Source organism: Vidua macroura, chromosome 16 (assembly GCF_024509145.1).
Source record: "Vidua macroura isolate BioBank_ID:100142 chromosome 16, ASM2450914v1, whole genome shotgun sequence".
NCBI lineage: Eukaryota > Metazoa > Chordata > Aves > Passeriformes > Viduidae > Vidua > Vidua macroura.
In genome coordinates this window covers 7,629,772-7,649,889 of record NC_071586.1, presented here as the reverse complement: position 1 = coordinate 7,649,889, position 20,118 = coordinate 7,629,772, and the positions used below count along the sequence as shown (strand labels likewise).

Below are 20,118 nucleotides of genomic sequence, written 5' to 3'. Positions count from 1 at the left end.
TTTGAACAATTCCTTTCCACTTAACTATTCTAGATTATGCTTTACATTCTACATTTTCCTTTCAAAGGAAAGAAGATACCCTTTTATGTTTATTCTAGCTGTAAAGTAAGGTAAAAAGCTATTCCTATTTTGTTCTAAATGCTCTTGCAATCTGGTTTTCTAACAACTGCTACTTCCTTTCATTCTGCAGGTATTGGTCCATCATTGCATCATTATGAACTTTTGTGCTTATATAATGTTCTGTAAGAGCACAGCTGAAATAAAATGCTCTTGTGTCCTTCCCTTATGGAATATTGGTTGTAAAAGAAAGCAATCAGTAGGTTTTATGTGCTTCTTATTTTCCCATAAGTTGCCTATACACTCAAAGTACTTTGTTTTAGCATCCTTTGCTCATAAAGCCCTAATAATGATCCTCTTTCGTGCATTTTTTATATCTTTCAAAATTACATGCTTTTACAAACCCAGAATTGTTTCTTTACAAAACTGTAGCAAATTCTAAAGGACTCACAAGGGTGATATGTTCACAATCTTCTTTCAGGATTTTGTCTTTCTTTTATTGCTTGTCAGTAATAGTTTTTTTTTGGCATTTATAAAATTGAATGCTGAATTGTAATTTCCTTATAATATTATGCTTTCTTAATTGAAAACATAATAGCCACTGTGTGGAAATTATTTCTGTTTTGTAAATAAAGGTCCCTGGAGATTTAAGTCAAACATCTGAAGATCAGAGTTTATCAGATTTTGAAATGTAAGTTTCATAATTCACAAACTTTTCTTTTCATACCATCTCTGGAAAGGATAATAAGCAAGCAGATTCAATAATTTGCTTTTCCTCTATTATTTCCAATAACTGCATTCTTAGCTGTGGTGGTCCATTGTTAAAAAGTACGGAGAGCTGCACCATCCATGCCCAGTGTAGTTAATAATGCTGAACTCAAGGAGTTTAGATTTAGGAAGACTCCCTTGGATTGCTTTGCAAGTGCCCTAGGTCATGGTATTTTGCCAAAGCACCAAGAAGTTACTGGTTTTAGTGTTTTGGGTTTGATGGGTGCTGGTTGCTATTCATCATGTGATGGACTTCCTCATTTTTACAGAATAGCTCCTAATCAATGCTTAAAAAAACCCCAAAACCCCCACTAAGAACCCAGCCCAGATCATTCTAGAGTGTTGTGATTTGGAATTTTGCCCTTTAGTAGTCAAACTAATGAATCTTGCTTTTGTTGGTGAGGGATTGAAAATGTAGCTGATGCGTTTGAATCATAGAAATTTAGAGATGGATGACAAAGAGTGGATGGAAATGGCTTCTGCATAATTGTGTACTGCTCTTCTGTTATTTAATGAACTTTACCTGAGGTTTGTGGCTGAAAATGTTGAATTTGTTGAAGTGAATAATTTTTGCTTCATGTGTATAATCAAATGTTGTCAAATGCATGCTGTGAAAAAAAACCCCAAACCCCAGAAAACCTGCAGAAGGAATTGTTTCAGTTGGGTTAATTTTAGGGAATGTTTTTTGATTCAGAACATATTAAAAAGTTCAGGCAGGACTCCAATTTTTCTCTTACTTAATTTGAAATTTTAAGTTGCTTTATTGATCACTTTGATCATTATCTAAATCACTGCATGTAGTTGCTTTGCAATTGTTATACATAAATATGATTCCCTATTTGAAGTTTTTCTCTCTCCTCCTCAGATCAAATCGTGCTCTTATTAATGTTTGGATTCCCTCAGTCTTCCTGCGTGGAAAAGCTGCCAATGCATTCCATGTTTACCAGGTAAGCGAGCCAGCTGAACAGGGGTTTTGTGGAGAAGTTTCTGACTGAAATAGCACATTTTAATAATTTAAAGCTCTGCATATAATTTCATTAAAGCTCTCCTGCTAATGAGCAACAGCAGTAACTTCATATATATTCATCCATAGGATTGTGTTTATTCAAATGGCATATTTTGAGGGTTGACTTGTAGTAGTTTAATACTTTAAAAACATGCTAATAAGATGACTCCATTGGTGAGGGAGTGTAACAATTCAATATTCATCAGTAAAGCCTTCTTCAGTGTGCATGTACATGTTTTACTTTCGTTTTGGGGATAACGATGACCAGAAACATTGCTTGACAGACAGACAGATCTGGTTTACTGTAGTAGCTCACTTGAAAACATCTTGAATAATGAAACAATTCTTCACTGTGTGTTATTGAACGTGTTCACATTGTGTTCTGCCTCAGGCAGGTCTGAATCTGGGGGTTTGTGCTCCAGCCTGACTTGTAGCTGAAGCATTGAAATTTTATACTGTTCCTTGAGTCCTGGATTCTTGCTTTCAGAGCAGTGACCCCTCCCTGGATAGAATGGCAGGATGGACTTCAAACACTCTCTAATGTGCTGTCCTAGGCTGTTTACATTTCTTTATTTTTGGATTGTTAGCAGCTGCAAAATTTTTCCACTTTTGTTTCAGCCACATATACTTAGTTCTGAACAAGGTTGCTGAAGCTTGTTAACATTCCTCTCACTCTGAATGATGTTTTTTTGTAGAATTTTGAATAATTTATGAAGTGTTGGCAGGTAGTTGAAAAATACAGGAAAATACCCAGCTTTTGGCCAGTAAAAGACAATGAAAAATAAGACTTGAGGTAATGGAAAGAAAAGCCACCAGGATGGGAACAGTTAGTAATTTGTTCAAAAAAGCACTGAATAATCAATCAAATTGAGTTGCACAGGTGTGTGAAAACCTAGCTTGTTGACAAGTGTAATATTTTTGTCTTTCTGGCTTTCACATATTTCTCCACTCTGCTGTCACTGGCTACAGATTCTCAAACCCAGACACAAGTCTGCCAACACAGGAATTCTTAAGAGCATTGATATCTCACTCCACCTGTTACTGTAATGATGTTGCAGCTCCTTGTCCACCAGAAGAGCTCTGGTTTCTACTGCTTCTTTCCTAAGTTGCTCTGTGTTGTTTTTCATCCTGCTTGAGCGGGGGGGTGGACCAGATGGCCCACTGTGGTCCCTTCCAACCCTACCTATTCTGTGAATTCTGTGAAGAATTTAATGGTTTTTTAATTTTACTTGTTACTCGGTATCAAATTAGGTTACTAAAGACTTCAGTATTTGTCATGCAGTTTGACTGGACATCACTGTACAAGTGAGATTGTGAAAGCCTGCAAAGTATGCAGAACTCACACCTACTGTAGGTGTTGTGCATATTCAAAAGGAAAATGTTGAGATAAATCAAGCTTCCCAATTTGAAGGCAATTCAGAACTTTACCCAAAAATCTTCTGAAGTGAGTAGAGAGTTAGATGTCACTTGTCTTTAATGGAAAACAACTTGTAATTGAAGGCTAAGCCTCTTGAGAACAGGAGAAAATGAAGCAAAATATAGAAATATTGTAAAGGTTGAAAATTCTGAATCTACAAAAAGATAATTTTGAGAATTTTATTAGGTTTATATGTCTACAGTATAAATTTGTAATGTTGGGCATTTATAGTGTGCAAAATTTTGTTTACTGGTATATTTGAAAAATGTACAAGTTCTTCTGAGTATGTTCCATTTATTATCATTTCACACTATCAGTTTACAGATGATTTTAAAGTGAAAAGTTAAATATCGCTGTCTAGAACATAGACTGTAGTCAGACTAGTTTGTCTTCAGTTACAGACAGCACAGGATAGTACAGAATTTTTCCAGTGAAGAGTTGTACATTGTCTTTTAATAATTAGGAGAATAGGCAAGCAGGAATTACCTGTAGAAGTGACTTAAAACTTTTGTAATTCTTGTTAAACTTTGATCATGACACCTGTTGAGCTTTCCTTATGTAAGAATACATGAATATCATTCCTGCCAGTTTTTGGTCTCAGTAACAGGATTGTCACTGCCCCAGTGCCTGTGAAAAACAAGTATTTTCCCAAATAGACTTCTACAACTGTGATGAAACATTTGAAGTGAGTGCCACCTCTCTGATCAATTATGTAGTTGTGTGCTTGCTGAATATATATTTTACATTTTATAATGACCAGGAAAGCATTAATTTAGAAAGCTTCAGAATAGCTTCAATAACAGCACTGTGCTTATTAAATCTCTGCTAAAATGTGTGCTCCTGATTACAGAGACTTTGATTCAGTGATGAAATTGTTGAATTATTTACCAGGCTACCAGTATGTCCTAAACAGGCCCAGACTGGGAGTCCAATTAGGATAAATGATTGAGCTCATTTCTGAGAGTCCTTTTATTCATAATAAACATTATTTTTACTGCCTTATTATTTATTTCTCCAGTGGCAGAAAATTAAAATGCTTGTATAACTCTTTGTATCAGCCACATGAGAAAGGACTTGTGGTATATCAGTATAAAGAAAAGTAGCAATATTGCAGAATGTTGGTGCGAGTGAGATTATTACCAGTGCCTTTTGGAGTCCACATTTCTCTGGGAGAACTTGAGTGAACAGATGTAAAAAATGACTCTTGGTTATGCTCGTTAATGCTGAGGAAAAGACATCAAATAAACTTTGGAGAAAGCTAAAGTGTGCCAGCTGGACAAGGCAAAGTTTGAAAATTTGGTTTGGTTAAGCATGATTTTTCGGTTTGCTAAGTACTTATGACTGTACTTAAAGCTAATTAGGAGTGAGCCCTCAGGTGCTTAACCCGACTGAAAATCAGATCATACATGTGATACTATCAAGGTAAGAGGTTGCTACTAATTGAGGGTGCTACGAAAGGGCATGAGCCTTGGCCATTGCTTTTCCAAAGGCAGTTCATGTGAGTGTATTTCTGAGATGGCTTGATCTCTTCTGCATCTGCTATTATTAGAAAGCTAAAGAGATTGTCCTTCTCTGCCCTCCTCTGATGAGCCACCTTGTTACCCTTTGCTAATTTGGAATTGTGTGTCTCTGGAGCACTTCACTTGATGGAGAGAGCAGGACTGTGCCAGGGGAGACTTGCTAAGTCACACTTATTGTTGATGCACTTTAGAATTGTTGTGCCTCTTCTGTCCCTTTTTGCTTATAAAGACGTATTTTGTAGCAGAAAATACACTACTGTGTACATACCACTTACCTTGGAAATGGCCAGAACAGGGTGGAAACAATTGCAGAGCATCTCAAGTAGTTTGAAAAATGATGAACCTATCAGTTCCATAGTGTCTATTATCTGTTTTCATGGACTTCAAAAAGCTTCTGAAGAATATAAGAATTAGAGAAATAAATATGGGTTGCTGTGCCTCCTCGAAATCAATGCCAATTTTGCACTTGTGCTTCTTAAACCAGGAAAATAAATTAATGACATGTTAATTTGCATATCAATAGGGCCTGACTTGGACAGGATGAAAATAGACTCCTGCAGGAGTTTTCTTATTGTGCTTGCTTTTTAAAATTTAATTTTATGTTTTTAAATTTAATGTAGATTTGTAATGCTGTTTTGAAGGGCATTTCAAAGCATTTCTTTTTGTGTCATGTTAACATCTGTTTCGGATGTTCAAAATCAGTGCATTTTTCATCCTTAAAAAAACCCAGATGTTGCTCTTCAGTAAATATAGCAGGAAAAGTTTCCAGCACCAGCATACTTGTCACATAGTTTCACCCATCAAACAGTTTCTTTAATTTCTGCTAAGGGTTAAGGATTCTGGACAAGCTCAGAAGTAAAACTGTGGACTCTGAAAGCGAGCAGCATTTTGTAATTAATCCTATTAGATGTGGAAATTTCAATCAGACCTCTGTATTTGTAGAGTTACACTGCACTCTTGCAGCAATGTTTAACTGGTAGAATTAACTGGTTATGAATCTTGAGGATTTCAAAACAGGCTCTGGAAATGTAGCCAAATTTTATGCTCAATTTGAATGGCTGAGTTCAAGGGGACAGTTGTGAGCAGCAGATAATTCAGTGCCCCAGTTTAGCACTATCTGCTACTGTCTTAAAAATTAACAGAGCTGGGGCTCTGTATCATTCAGCTGTGGATGTTAGAACAATTAGAGGGTGTATAAATTTTAGGGGAAAAGCTATTTAGAATTAGATGTGCACTTCAGTGCAGTTATTGAGTTCAATTAGAAATATTTTTTTGCTTGTTTTCTCAGAATATAAAATAGTAACAGAAAAATGCACATTTTATAATCTCTGTTCACCATGGTGTTGTTATGGGTTATTCTCATTCTGGATTATTCCTTGTGGAGAATAGCAGACTGTCTGTTTTAAATGAAATGCCAGTAGCAGATCTTATTGAATAAATAAAGCATAAATCTCCACATGCAGTGCACCAGGAATTCAAAGGTGAAATAGCTGAAAAGTGACTGATAAATGGCTTCTGGCTTGCATACCACAGATTTTAAAGTAGCTAATCTGGCATAATTTTTAAAAGGATTTAAGGAGATCTAAAAACCAAGTTGTTACAAATGATTAGGAAAGGGATAGACAAATAGAAAATGCTATTATGCTGTGTATAGTCTCTGGTTTATCTGTGTGCAGTCTAACTCCTCTCCAAAGAAATATATCAACTGCAAATAATATGGGTGAAAAAAAAAAGATTTTTCACTGGAGGAGCATATTAGAAATTCTCAGCCTGCATGAAAGGCAACCAAGAGGGGAATACAATAGCAATCTTTCAAATCATGAAGGAAATGGAGACATTTTTAACTGTTTCAAAATGCAAATTGGAGCATCCATTGAAACTATTGCCTTGCAATTTTAAAACAAGTGCATGACAGTGGTCATATGTATAATATGGGGTAATAATGGAGCTTTTTGTGGATCTAGAAAATAATTGAGCTAGTTAAATTGAAGAAAAATCAATCCAAACACAAAGATGTGACTTCTTTCTAAGGAAATCCCTAGATAGTGATATTTTGGAATAATAAATACCACTATACCTTGTGTTTATATTTAAGTGTTCTGGATAAAGTACATTTCCTAATTCTCCAAGGAATTTTCTGAACTGTTGAGGTCGGTGTGCCTTGCTGTAAGAGCAGGATGCAAGAAACTTGGAGGTCATTTTAACTAAACATGAGTTGCCTTTGTAATGTTATGCTAAAAATGACTAATTTAGTCCTAAAATGGAAATATTAGGTATGATTACAAAATATCTTTCCTTCCAATGAATGCTTATTTTCTGTGCATGACAAGCTCATTCTAAATGTTTTTGGAGCACATCCTCTCTATTTGTACTTGCTCAAGTTTGTTTTGCTTCAGGTTTAGTTCTTGACTCCTGTCTTGCCATTCATTAGCACTGACAGATTACTAGTACAATTAATTTTGCACCTGAGTAGAAAAAAATAATTAGATGACCAATTGATGTCTTTATTATCAATCAACAAATCATAATGATTGTTTGGACTTCAGTGGATGAAATTATCCAGGCTGTGACAGGAGCTCAGACTAGACACTCATAGCCATGTCTTCAGCAAGGACCTTAGGCAGTTATCCAAAGGAGGTTCAGAGGTTTATTCTCTTACAAAGTTTCTGATGGCTATTACTGAGTGGCAGACTAATTAGTTATAAACATTACAGGACACAGCCTTATATGGAGAAATTAATTTGTTTTGTGTGAAGTCACACTTAAGGAAGCCTAGTCTGTTAAACAGATAATTTAAATACTAGGTGACTTTTTAAAGCCAGGGTCAGGGTGGCAAAGGTCTTCCTTTCCAAACAACCTGTTTTCTGTAGTTAGAAAGAAACAAGCTAGTTTCTCTCGGTTGCTTTCTCATGACTGCTATATGTGATCTCTGCAGTTTGATACCCATCTCTTTTGTGTGGCAGACATTGTTCACCATTAGAAAATAATTTCTTGTCTAATATATTCATGGGCATACAGACAGAATCTAGATCAGAATTAAAAAAAAAAAAGGCATTTTCATTTTACCTCTAGATGGTGATAGATGCAGTTTCTTTAGTGTGTGAAGCAAGTTGATTATTGCAGTAATATTATTTTGTCATATTTCTCAACTGTAGAGTACCTTGTTTTCTGTATACATGTGGATACCACTTTCCTGTGAAGTGTACAGCAAATGCCATTAGTCATGCCTTTTGTTGCTATAATTATCAATGCCTGACACTTAAGATAATGAAACTGAGATTTTATGATTCCTAAAGTGATATCAATATTTAAATGGCTTCTTGCAAATCCGCCTTGTTTGCAGAGCAGTGAACACTTTACGTTATAAACCAAATAAGTTTAAAGATTAATATGCTAATCAGACAAGACTGCTACTATTTGCATATGAATAGGACACTCTAAGACTACAATCAATAAACATTTCTTAAATTTTTTTTATTCCTTTGACTATCTTCAGTCTTGCTGTTTAGTATTGGCTGACATATTTGCTTGTAATATTTCTTTTTATTTTAATTTAAATGATGTTTTAAAACCTGTTGTTTTCCTCTGCGCTTCCTCTGTGAAGGAAGAGCAGTACACTTTCCTTTGAAAGGGTTTTTATCACAGGATTATTTAGGTTGTTAAACACCCCTACGATCATCGAGTCCAACTGTTCCCCAGCACTGCCAAGGCCACCAGTAACCCATGTCCCCAGAAGCCACATCCTCATGGCTTTTCTCAGCAGCTGTGGTGACTCCACTCCTGGTGTGGGCAGCCTGTGCTGGACAGCCCTTTCCATGAAGGTTTCCCTGTCATGCCATGTAAACCTCCCCTGGCACAGCCTGAGGCTGTTTCCCCTTGTTCTGTCCCTGTTCCCTGGGGGCAGAGCCCGACCCTCCCTGGCTCCAGGCTCTGTCAGGGAGGTTTGGAGAGTGAGGAGCTCCCCCCTGAGCCTCCTTTTCTCCAGGCTGAGCCCCCCCAGCTGCTCCCCACAGCACTTGTGCTCCAGCCCCTTCCCCAGCTCCGTTCCCTGCTCTGGGCACGCTCCAGCCCCGCAGTGTCCTTGCAGTGGAGAGGGAAGGATTTTCACAGAAACACAACTTAAAAGAGATGGAGGAGAACAGTATCTGATACCCAAAAATATTTGAGGAGGACAGTGCCCAGAAAATACTTTGAGTGAGAGGTGAAACAGGGAAAGCACAGTCCAGGATGTTCCAGCTGGGCCTGTTGACCTTGAATTTAATCACAAGCCAGCATGGCCTGGGAATTTCCTCGAAGGTTGAAAATGGAAGGCAATGGACTGGCAATTAAGAGTTGAAAGGTAAGCAACAAACTAAACCCAAAAAATTAAAACCAAAGTTACATTTTATTTTCCTGATACATGATGAATTGGATGACTTCAGCAGCTGCAGAGCTAAGCAGGCAAAAAGGAGAAATAAATAGTCTTCTAATCATATTCCATTTCAGTGCAGCTCAGGGCAAGTAGAGAAGAAAATGAACTGGAATGATTGGGAGAATTTGAAAGAAAGATGCTCATGGCATTTCAGAGTGATTTGAGAGTACGTGAGCCAGAAAGGTCGAATATCCCACTTTTTCTGCAGTGGGACCCAAGGATGTATCAAAGAAGTATAAGAGGAAGCATAAAGCAGAAAAACTTTTAGATAACGGGAGGGGGTATACAAAGATGAGATCAGTCCTTGGAGACTTGTGTAATTATTTCTTTTTCTAAAGGAAACAGAATTACAGCTTAGTACGTTGATTTGTTTATTGAAGTGCTGGATGCAAAAAATCCGAGGAAAGTAAAAGTAGAATTTCTATTTTCAGAGTATTTTGTAAGTACTTCTGAAAGAAGCAAATAATTTATATTCAATAAATATCTAAAATAAATACTAGTTATGTTATGTATTTTAGAAACTGATTGATGAGATGGCCTCCTTTCCATTGCCTGAGCACCCACAATATTCTATTTGGAGAAAAAGGCAGCACTATTGTCATTTTACCTATTTTCTCTTGTGCAGAAATGTCTTTCCCTGCAGTGGTTGTTGTGCATTGCAATGACTGTGTGGTTCAAAGTTCATGTTTGTGAAATGATGTTAATTATCTTGGGTAATTATAAGTCATACTTCACTGTCTAAAGGAGCTTATTATGCTACTGAATGATTTTTTTTTTTTTGGTACTGATTTGATTTGTGTATAAAAAGACAAAAAATACTGATTCCTTGCAGCACAAGTGGAGGCAGTGCTGCCTTTGTTCTCTAGTGGCCAGTCACTTTAGTGCTGTTGTGGTGAATAGAAGCAGAACTGTGACTGCAGAAGCACTGATCATGACTCTGCATGTCTGTAATTGAGTGGATAAGCCTAAAATTAGTGACATTTTTCTCTTTAGTGGAACAATATTGGCTGTTTTTAAGGTTCATGCTTTGGTATGTGTTGTATCATATATTTGACACTGTATTGTTTATTTTTATGAACTAAATAACAGAAACTTGAAGATTTAACATAAATTATGTTCAAGTATTTGTAGTCATTGTGCGAGTGGATAAAATGGTCATATTGAAATAAAAGCTTTTTCACTCGAATTCCTGTTATGTCTCTATGGCACACAAAAAGCTGCTCCTATCACAGCTGAAAAGTTTCATTGTTCCATTTGTTTTTTATTATGCAGAAAATTCTAAAATTGGATCATTTTCAAAGGGGGAACTTAACCATAAATGCAGGCCTGCAGCTGTCTCAAAATATAACTTGCATTTGTATTCATTTCTCACACTTCAGAGGTAACTTTGGAGAATTTAGCTTGAATTTATATTCTTAACAGAATCCCGTTGTCCTGAAGTGAAGTAAAATGAAACTGGTTCTTACTTTTTTTCATGAATACTTTTTACTTCTTCTAAATGCTTTGAGTGCAGAAATACATAATTTTGATAAAACTTAATTAGATTGAAATACATTACTTCTATTTCATAGTGTGCTTTTCTAACAGGAAAAAAGATAATTCCAATCCCCCGAGAACAGTTGTTTATTAAATGGTAAACTTTGATCAAAATCTCTCTTCATGCTCCTGAATAATTGAGATGTACATTAAAGTTTTACCAGAGTTTTAAGAATTAAAAAAACTTTATTATCCAAGGTATAAAACTATGGACTAATGATACTCCAAGATTTGTAGTGTTATTTAAAAGTGAATGTAAGGGAAACATTCACCAGTCAAGCTTAGCTGCGTTAACTTCAAATAATAATGGTGCCAATTAGCATGTTCTGGTTTTGTGTTCATGCTGATTGGGTTGTCCCTACCAAACCAGTTGCTAATTTTCCTTTTTGTTATCGCATGCTTGGGCATTGGTTTGAAAGTATGTAACAAACAAGAGGATCTTGTGAGGGAGCAGAAGTTAGAAATACAGTAATACAGTAGAATTACAGTTATACAGAGGTAATAGCTTTTCTCTCACCCTTTTTTTTATCCCCTTGTAATGCTTACTTAGCTGGTAAATGTCACAGGAGCTTCCTTAAAGTAGATCAGTCTTCTCTTTTGCATTCCTTATGCTGTCCATCATTTTTTTCCATGCTCAAAAGTATGACCTTTTCCGGCCTAGGACTGATTCTTTACAGACATTCTTGGTACTCTCTCTGTCCTTTGAAGTGTTCTGCTGCTGAAATGTTCTGAGTTCTCTTGTATCTTGTGCCATTTTTATATGTTGTTTGGTAGAGTTTTCACTGCTCACCTTCCTTAACATTATTCCCATCCCTCTGGATTGGGACATGGACTCAAAAGGACCTTGACTTCCGCACTTTTGTATTTGTGGCGCTCCCATCAATAGAGTTCTCTTTCTTAGAATTGATATTTCATTATGTATTCAGTCCATCCTTCCAGGAAATGGGAGCCACATTTGCAGGCAAGATTCAGGAGTAACTTTGTTTGGGGAATATCCTTCCTGATGTTTTATCTGGAGTTCTACAGCATGGATGTCATTGCATCAGGAGAAGGTTCTGTAATATCTCAGTCAGTATCTCTTGCTGCCAGCTGTGCTGGAGAGAGACACAAAAGTGAATCCTCAATATACAAAATTATATTTTGCATCAGAAAAGAGAAGCACCTACACGGGACTTCTGCAGATCAGAAGGATGAGTGTTGATTACAGGCATTTTGTCTGTGTACACTGGAGCTGGAGCAAGTTAGAATTTTGGCTTTTGTCCTTTATTTTCCTCAGGCTTTTATATGTAAGAGGTGATGAGCTGTGTCAGTTGGTACCAGTCTGTTACCAGGATTTGCTAACAGCATTTTTGGCTCAGAACTGCTTGAAGATTCTTAACCTGTTAAGAAACTTCTGGCTCAAACCCCAGTACCATGGGAGCAGGATTTTTCATTTCAGTATGCAATCATTAAACTTGTGCTTTCACATTGATTCTCTAAAGATTTTTGGCATTTCAGTAACATTACATTAGCAGGTAGTAGACTGATAAACACTATTAAATTACTACTGTTATTGCTATTGCGCTCCAAATCTCTGACTTCAGACATGTTTGTGATGAGAAAATAACAGACTAATTCATTAAACATACTTATTAACTGAAATTTTTCTTAGAGCTGCTGTAGCTCTTAGCTGCAGAAAGGTTGCCAATCAATTGTTTCACAGGAGACCCAAGGGGAAAGTGCTCCTAAATTACGAACTGCAACTACTTAATTTGTTTCATATTCAAGACAATATTAAAGTGAACTCTTTTGTCTACAAATAAATATTCTGGCAGTGATTATGATTTAGTCTGTACATTTTCATTACCCTGAAAATTATTTAAGTAGGTTAGGAATTGGATGATATCAGGAAAACAGAGTCATCAGAAAGGCAATGAAATTATTTAGAGTTGTTCTTTTAAATTGATCTAAGAATAAGCCTGAGGGCAGTCATTTCAACTTTCTATAACATGGCCCTAAGATAACTATATGCCTTCAGTGACTAGACTAGGATAAGTTTATCCAAATAATTTAGTATTTACTTAGTTTGATTTCCCAACTGAATTTGCATTAAGTGTGTAGCAATCCCTTGGCTTGGGAATAGTATTCCCCTCTGAAATAATAAAAGTTTAAATGTGTGCTGCATCATGAGTTTTAATATACCTTTCACAGTCTATTAGTTGATTGTCAATAAATTCAATATGGCACAGGGCTCCAAATGTTGCACTTTCATTTCTTGCTGTCTAAATGAAATCAATATCTATGTACATAGAGGAACAGTAAGAAATTTTACAATAGTTTTATCTAAGAAATCAATCTATGTTTTTGACCTGAAAAATTTCAGTTACAGTATACAGGATTCCTTAGTTAGTTAACTGTGGGTTACAGCTTAACAGGTAATGTTAAACTGCATGATTCACCAAATCACATGTGCAAAGATAAGTGCTTAGTTAAATTAGGATTTCCATATTAAAATTCCTTTTTTTTTTTTTTGTCATCCCTGCCCCCCACAGGGAAATTGAAACATGAATCTTAGGAATGTATACAGAATTCCAAATAATATACTAGTTGAAGTGAGAATAGGTTGGGAGAGGGCTTAGAGCTGAGTGAATAAAGATTTTAATATAGCTTTTACTACATTAAATAAATTTGATTTGATTATGCAGAATAGTTGCATTTCATATATTCCTTCATTTGCCTTCAAAGATGTACTCAATTGTTAAAACAGATGGTCCTGTAGGTGTTTAATTATCCTGGCTTTGTTTCCAAAGTGGAAAAAAAATCTGAATACTTCTTACAGACTTACTATTGTGGTTCCATCATTACAGTATCTGAATTCTTGTTACCAAAACTAGTTGAATTTTTGTTTACATATGTATTTGTAATTCACAATACTATGAATCTTTTAAATTTACATGTGCTAATTTTGGAATTATAGCATTCCTTTTTTGGAACTACAGTCTCCCTGTAAAGATATATATTAGTGTTTTCTACACTGAAATATTATAATTTGACAAAATTTGCATATCTGCATAATATATTGTATTTTGTTGCAAAGAAGCCTCCTATGAATTTGAGAAACTAGGTGTCTGAAGAGAGAACTTCACAAAGACCAAAGCATGGGCAGTGTTTGTGGAAGAGGACATTCACTTAATCTCTGAAATACCACCAGTCCTTAGAAAAATTGAATTTTTTTCTCCTAAGGACTTGCAGTATCTCAGAGAGAAGGACCATGCTTCAGTCACCAGGAAAAGCTGCAATTCAGCGTTGAAATTGATCACATCAAAATCCAAATTTTATTTTTATCTAGTTTTCACAAAAATACAGTTGTTACTGCCCACTCTGTGCGATGGTGGTTGGTGTTGTTTTTTTACAAAAGTGTTCTCCTGATATTTGCCTTACAGTTTACTACTAAATTACTGGGGGATTTTGGAGCTGCAAGGCAGTGTCATCAGTACTGTTCCAGCTTAATTCCTCATGTAAAATATTGGGATTATTAACACCCCCCCCCCCTATAGACAAGGATGAATAACTACAGATTCCATTGAAGAAGCAGAGGGAAAGGTCACTCTGGATCTTAAGTTTGGATGTTTGGTTTAGAGTTTCTGACTTGTGCTGTTTCAGCATTCTTTTAAACTGTGTCATTCCCTAGGAAAGAGTGAAATCTCAGTTTTCTGTAAGTATATTTCACTTCTGCATTACATTTTCCTAGAGAAAGCGAATATTTAGCATGTAATTGGTAATAGGCTCATGAAATAATGAGCAGCAAACAAAAACAGAATCACAAAAACTACAGCTGTGTTAAATTATACTTAATGTCCTATACAAGCAGAAAGAATAAACTGTGTTTATTTTCCAAACAATAAAATTTCTAGTTTAGTTTTCAATGTAATTTTGTTAGGAAGTAAATTAAGTTTCATACTCTGGATAAAATTTGGTTTTGCAATTCTGATGCTACAAAGCTAATTTACAAAGTTGAAAAGACTGTGTTGAGGACACAGAAATCAATTTCATAGTGGTATTAAATTATTTTTTCCTTTGGTCACTGGGTAGTAGAATATGCTGGAAACCATGGTAACAAGAAGTGCTGCCATGGTTGCCCCAGAGTCATGTTAAAATGAGCAAGCTCTGTTTGTCATGATTAAAATAAGAGAAAGAGAGAGAAAGAGGAGGAAGAGGGAGGAGGGAGAGAATGAGGATAATGATGTGTACAACAGCAACTGGCCAGACATGGATCTGTGGCCATGGGGTCCTGGAGCTTGTGGTGCCTCACATGAAGGTGATGAGCCAGGGGGCTTTAAGGAGTGAAGGACACACATCAACCCTGCTTGTCTTTACATTATTCCCTTCCTGTCTGTATTTTACAGGTTTATATCAGGATAAAGGATGATGAGTGGAATGTCTATCGAAGGTATGCGGAGTTCAGAAGCTTGCATCAGAAATTACAGAATAAGTACCAGCAAGTGAGGACTTTTAACTTCCCACCAAAAAAGGCCATTGGAAACAAGGTACTTGAAAGAGCTCACAGTATCAGTAAAAGTTGGGGGAAAAACCTTTCTTATCCTTACACAAAAATGAGGTGACTCAAATATTTTCACACCTGCTAGTACCTGCTATTTTTATAGACATTCCCCCTATCAGCTGGAGAGTCACTGATGTAGGTAATGCATTGGTTTTTCCACTTACTGAGAAGTTTTATTGAATGAAATATGGGTGACTTACACAAATGCACAAACCCTCTAAAACTGTACTGGACAGCCCTGTACGTAAAATGAAGTCTCTTCTCTATTTCTCTCCAAAAAAATGCCAGCAATTAACACTGGTGGGTAATTCATTAAATCTTTCTGTAAATTTCAAAAAGTATCAATCTAAATTCCTTGAATTCCTGCACTTTTCACCAACACTTTTAAGGTCTTTAAACCAGCTTTTTAAAGACATTTAGGTACTTCATTCCTGTAATCTGTGTCTTCATGTCTTAGCCCTGCCCTTTTACAATGGGAATTTGTGTTTTCCTATCATATAGGGATTTTGAAATGAAACAGTAAATATTGTAGTATGTATATAGTAAATATGTAGTACCGTGTAATTAAAGTCTTTAATCATCAAAACTTTAAACTGATCAAGAGCGTAGATACAGTTTGCAGTGTACACCACAAGTAAAGTAAGGATTGAGAAGTAATTGAACTAATTTTCCTTTGCAATGTAGGAATTACCTAAAAATTTTATTTAGCTATCACAAGTAAAATCTCCAATATATTGCAGATTTAAATTGTGTTTATGGCTGAAACATCTTTACTAAACTGCTGGGTTCTTAAATTAGAGTTTTTAAGGTTAATAAAATTTTTTAGCTTTTACATAGGACTTTCTCTTTTTACTATTTTTTTGCCTTTGTATCACTGATTTCTTGTATTAATATTTTAGAAGCTCCAACCATAGTGATCCATGTAGTCATCAAAAGACAGCTGACATAATGACTTCAAAACTCAGATCCTTGACACTGTATTTGGTTTGAGACCACAGTAATAGATATATTACTAAAATGCCACAATTGACCTTCCTCTGTGTTAGAAAAACGATCTTTGCTAATTTGTATGAAGTAATGTAAATTTTCAAAAAGAAGTAGAAAAAAGAAATTCCTTACTGTCATTCAGATGTCAGTGAATGTGGATTATGAGTATTTAAAGATAGTAACTTTGACTTCCAATTTTGTAAAAATAAATAGGTAAGTTTGGCACATGTGAAATGGCAGTGATGCACATAATCTGGGATGGGTGGTGGTGATGCAGATATATATGAAATTTATCAATAAAATCCACATGTCTGTTTGCTTGGCATAAGGTCCAGTTAAAGTGGTTCATTGCCTGCTGACTGAGGAAATGGAAGAGCTTTCTTACGAGAGCTTTCCTGCTTTTTTCATCTATTAGAAGATCATGCATTTTTCATTTAATTTTTAGTGGACGGTTTTGTAATGGAAACCAGGCATTTTCTTCTTTGTTACATAACTAATTCTCCTTTTTTTGAAGTGGTGGAGTATCAGCCACTTCAGTAAATTACAAAAGACGCCTTTTAAGCTTTTTTTGATACTCTTTCATTAATTACTTTAAATACTAATTGAGTTACAGCTTCAGTTGTACAATTGATGCATACAAAATTATCAGTTGAGCAGCTCATTAAAAAATTTGCATTGCTTATTTTTACGGTGCTTTAGCTTTGAGTCAAATTCTACCTTAATCTTGCATAAACCCACAACCACTTATCAGATCTCAAGAAAAGGTTTTTTTCTTAGAAGTGGGTAAGAAGTGGGTGCCATCCCTTGCACTCCTGAAAGTTTCCTGTGATGAGACTGGGGCAGTGGTGTGCTTGTGACTTGGCAAGTCGCAGAGTGACGTTGTCACCTCAGCTGTGCAAGGCTCAGTTTGTCACACAGGAGTTTATTTGCACAGCACATAGTGCAGGCAGATTTATGTCCTTTTACTGGGGCTATTTTCTGTGTGTCACAGAATGTATTCCCCTTTGGAATTTGTACCGTTTTGTGCAGTAGTCCTTGGAAAATAATTATGCTGTGTGACTGAGATGGGTTAAAGGCCCTGAGATGGGTTAAAGTTGAAGGTTTAAAAAGTAAGTATAAAATCAATTAATTCATGTGGGGATGCCTGTCTTGGAATTCTGCAGAACTTTCAGTTTAGGATGAGGGCTTGTGCAGCATGTTACACATGGAAGTGTTTGGTAATAAACATTAGAAGAGATATTGCCAATACTGCTTTTTAAATGTAGTGACTACAAAAGCACATTTACCTTTAAATATGCAATTAGATTTCAATAGATATTTTTTTCTCTCTGATATTACTTTTGCTGGTTTTGGTAAAATTGGAGCTGTCTTCCCATTTCTAGATTAATCAATACAATCTTAAATCAGTGCCTAAAGAAGAGGTTCAGTAGCTGAATTCTGCTAACAAAAGTATCTCTTATATTAATCTATGATTTTCATATCCTTTGCAACTTCTCAGTGTTATTAGATGCCCAAATAACATATTGGTAAAAAACAGTCCTCCATGTAAATGGCTAAAAAATGATCGTTTAATGGCTAAAAATGATCATTTTACAGCTTTTGGAAAATGGCATTGATGCTTTTATATCCTTCAGGTCAGTACCTGGATGAGTTTATTCACTGCATCCCTTCAATGCACTCTGTACTGTGGGGTTAATGAAGGTGATGTGCTTATTGTAGATGTCAGAGGCACCCAAAGGTCTGGCTGTAATTGAAACCAGCGCTGAATTTTGTGTTCAGTTATATGCCCCAGATTTGGGAACCTTCAGGACCACAAGAGGACACTATATTCTGCAGAATAACCTGGAATCACTCCTGGAGACTGACAAAATACTGTCAAAAGGCAAAATATTGGAGCTCAGAGGAGGGAACTTAACTAGAAGAGAGTAATGTAGAATAAAATACAGAGAAGTATTATTTTCATGCACATTTTCCCTGTTTACTGTAGTAGAAGTCAGGGAGGTCAGATTCAAATGCCAAATTGCAGAGTTTGACATTGGGCAAATACAAAAAGAAAGCAGAATTTCAGCTGAATGAGTATTTTAAAAAGTTGGAAAATCAAATATTATATATATTCATCAAGTAGCAGAGGAATTTGAAAATATTTAACAAATATAACTCATTATTAATAATAATATAAGTCTTGATCATTATGTTTGTAATATATTTTTGCCTTTCATTTATTTTCCTTCAGTTGGGACAATTTATCTTAAAAGTTCATGTTCATGGTATTTCAAGAAATTATGTATGTAAGATTAAAAACTAGCTTTAATGCTTGAGGAAACCTAAATTTATTAACAGAAAACCAATTAGTTGGAAAATAGCTGAAAAGAGGAAAGAATACTGCTTTGGACAAGTAACCTTTTTGCAATTACAAAGAAGAGTGTATATTTGCCTTTCAGCTTGGTAACCTCATTTTCAACATATTAGTTTAACATTTGAATTTAGTAATCTAGAACTAAAATAAAGCAGGGAAGATATATATATAATTTCTTTTATAAATGTTGATTTGAATCATGTTAGATATTTACTGAAGGAAAATAGTAATGCTTGCAAGAGTGCATGTATTAATTTCCATATATACTAGTCCCCATAATGTGTGTCTTCTACTAAAGATCTTTCAGTGCTGGTAGCAAATAGTTGTCAAAAGCTTTATAAATAATCCTGACAAGAATAAGAGTTCTTTCTTCAATTCATCAATGCTTTGTTGGAGTAAAACAAGAAATATATTTGTTCCCTTGTTGCGTGTGTAAGAGAAATGTCATATACTCAGCATGTATTTTGATTCTTTTTTAACCTGCAGATCAATTTCTTTAAAACTTACAAATTTCAACTGTATTGTTAACATTTGTACTGTTCAGGTTTTGTAATTTTGAAACACGTTCCCCATGTATCTGCCTGGTTTGTGATATGCTCAGTATTTTCTATGTAACTGTATATACCAAGATGTACAATTTCAAACATTGTATTGTGCATGAGATAATTTTTTTTTCCTTTTAGCAAGTTTTCGGGTACTTTGGATCTTTTGAACTCATCTGTCCACTCTCCCCGTTTGTCACTGCTGCCTTCCTGTCAGGAATGGCCAGGACAGGCTGGGTTCCATGGGGCAGCACTCCAGTGCAGTGTGCCCACTTCTGGGAAGCTCTGTACAATCACAGCACTTGATTGGAGAGGGTTCCCTGGAGGTTTTTGCATACAGATATAATTTAATTTTTTTCATTTAAGATAACATTTAGCTTACATTTGACTTCTGAACCTTTACTGGAGTTGTGTTGGTATCTCTCAAAATAATGATTAAATATTAATACATGAATATTTACTGGACTGACTAGTCTAATTTTTTAAATATTGCAGCAGCCTTAAAATCCCAGTTGCTGCTTCTACATTGAGCAGATTATAGTACTTGAGTAAAGATAGAATTAAGAATCCTCTTGCAAGAGTGTTGTCCCAGTAGAGGGCATATCAAAATAGAAATGGTTCTTTAGTTCCACTGAAGACCTGAATTCACTGATTGTCTGACTGAGGAGAAATTGAATCAGGTAGCTTTGCACTGAGTGCTGACTTGACTGCATGATATCCTCTGCTTTCCTTTAAAATACTGGATACCCCATATGGAAAGGATACACAGCACTTTGCTGAGATCAGAAGAGTGACTTTGCTTTGACTTCTTAGTTGCATTGGGGGAACAATACAGAACTCTAAACTAAATATTTCAAAATGTTAGTTCAATAAAATGACTATATACTTTTCACCTATCAGTGGCTAACCTCAATTGTAGATTAATTTGTTCAAAAAGATCAAGTGCATGTGTTTAAAAATATTCTATTTGTATATACA

General features: G+C 35.6%; 1 protein-coding gene across 1 annotated transcript in view; it reads left to right on the top strand.

The window, feature by feature from the left end:
• Nucleotides 1-20,118, top strand: part of SNX29 (sorting nexin 29) — a 101,856-nt gene that overhangs the window by 40,804 nt on the left and 40,934 nt on the right. Inside the window, exons 17-19 of the mRNA XM_053991739.1 lie at nucleotides 693-748; nucleotides 1,691-1,772; nucleotides 15,101-15,241. Of these exons, the coding sequence (XP_053847714.1) occupies nucleotides 693-748; nucleotides 1,691-1,772; nucleotides 15,101-15,241 (279 nt within the window). The remainder of the gene's footprint in view (nucleotides 1-692; nucleotides 749-1,690; nucleotides 1,773-15,100; nucleotides 15,242-20,118) is intronic.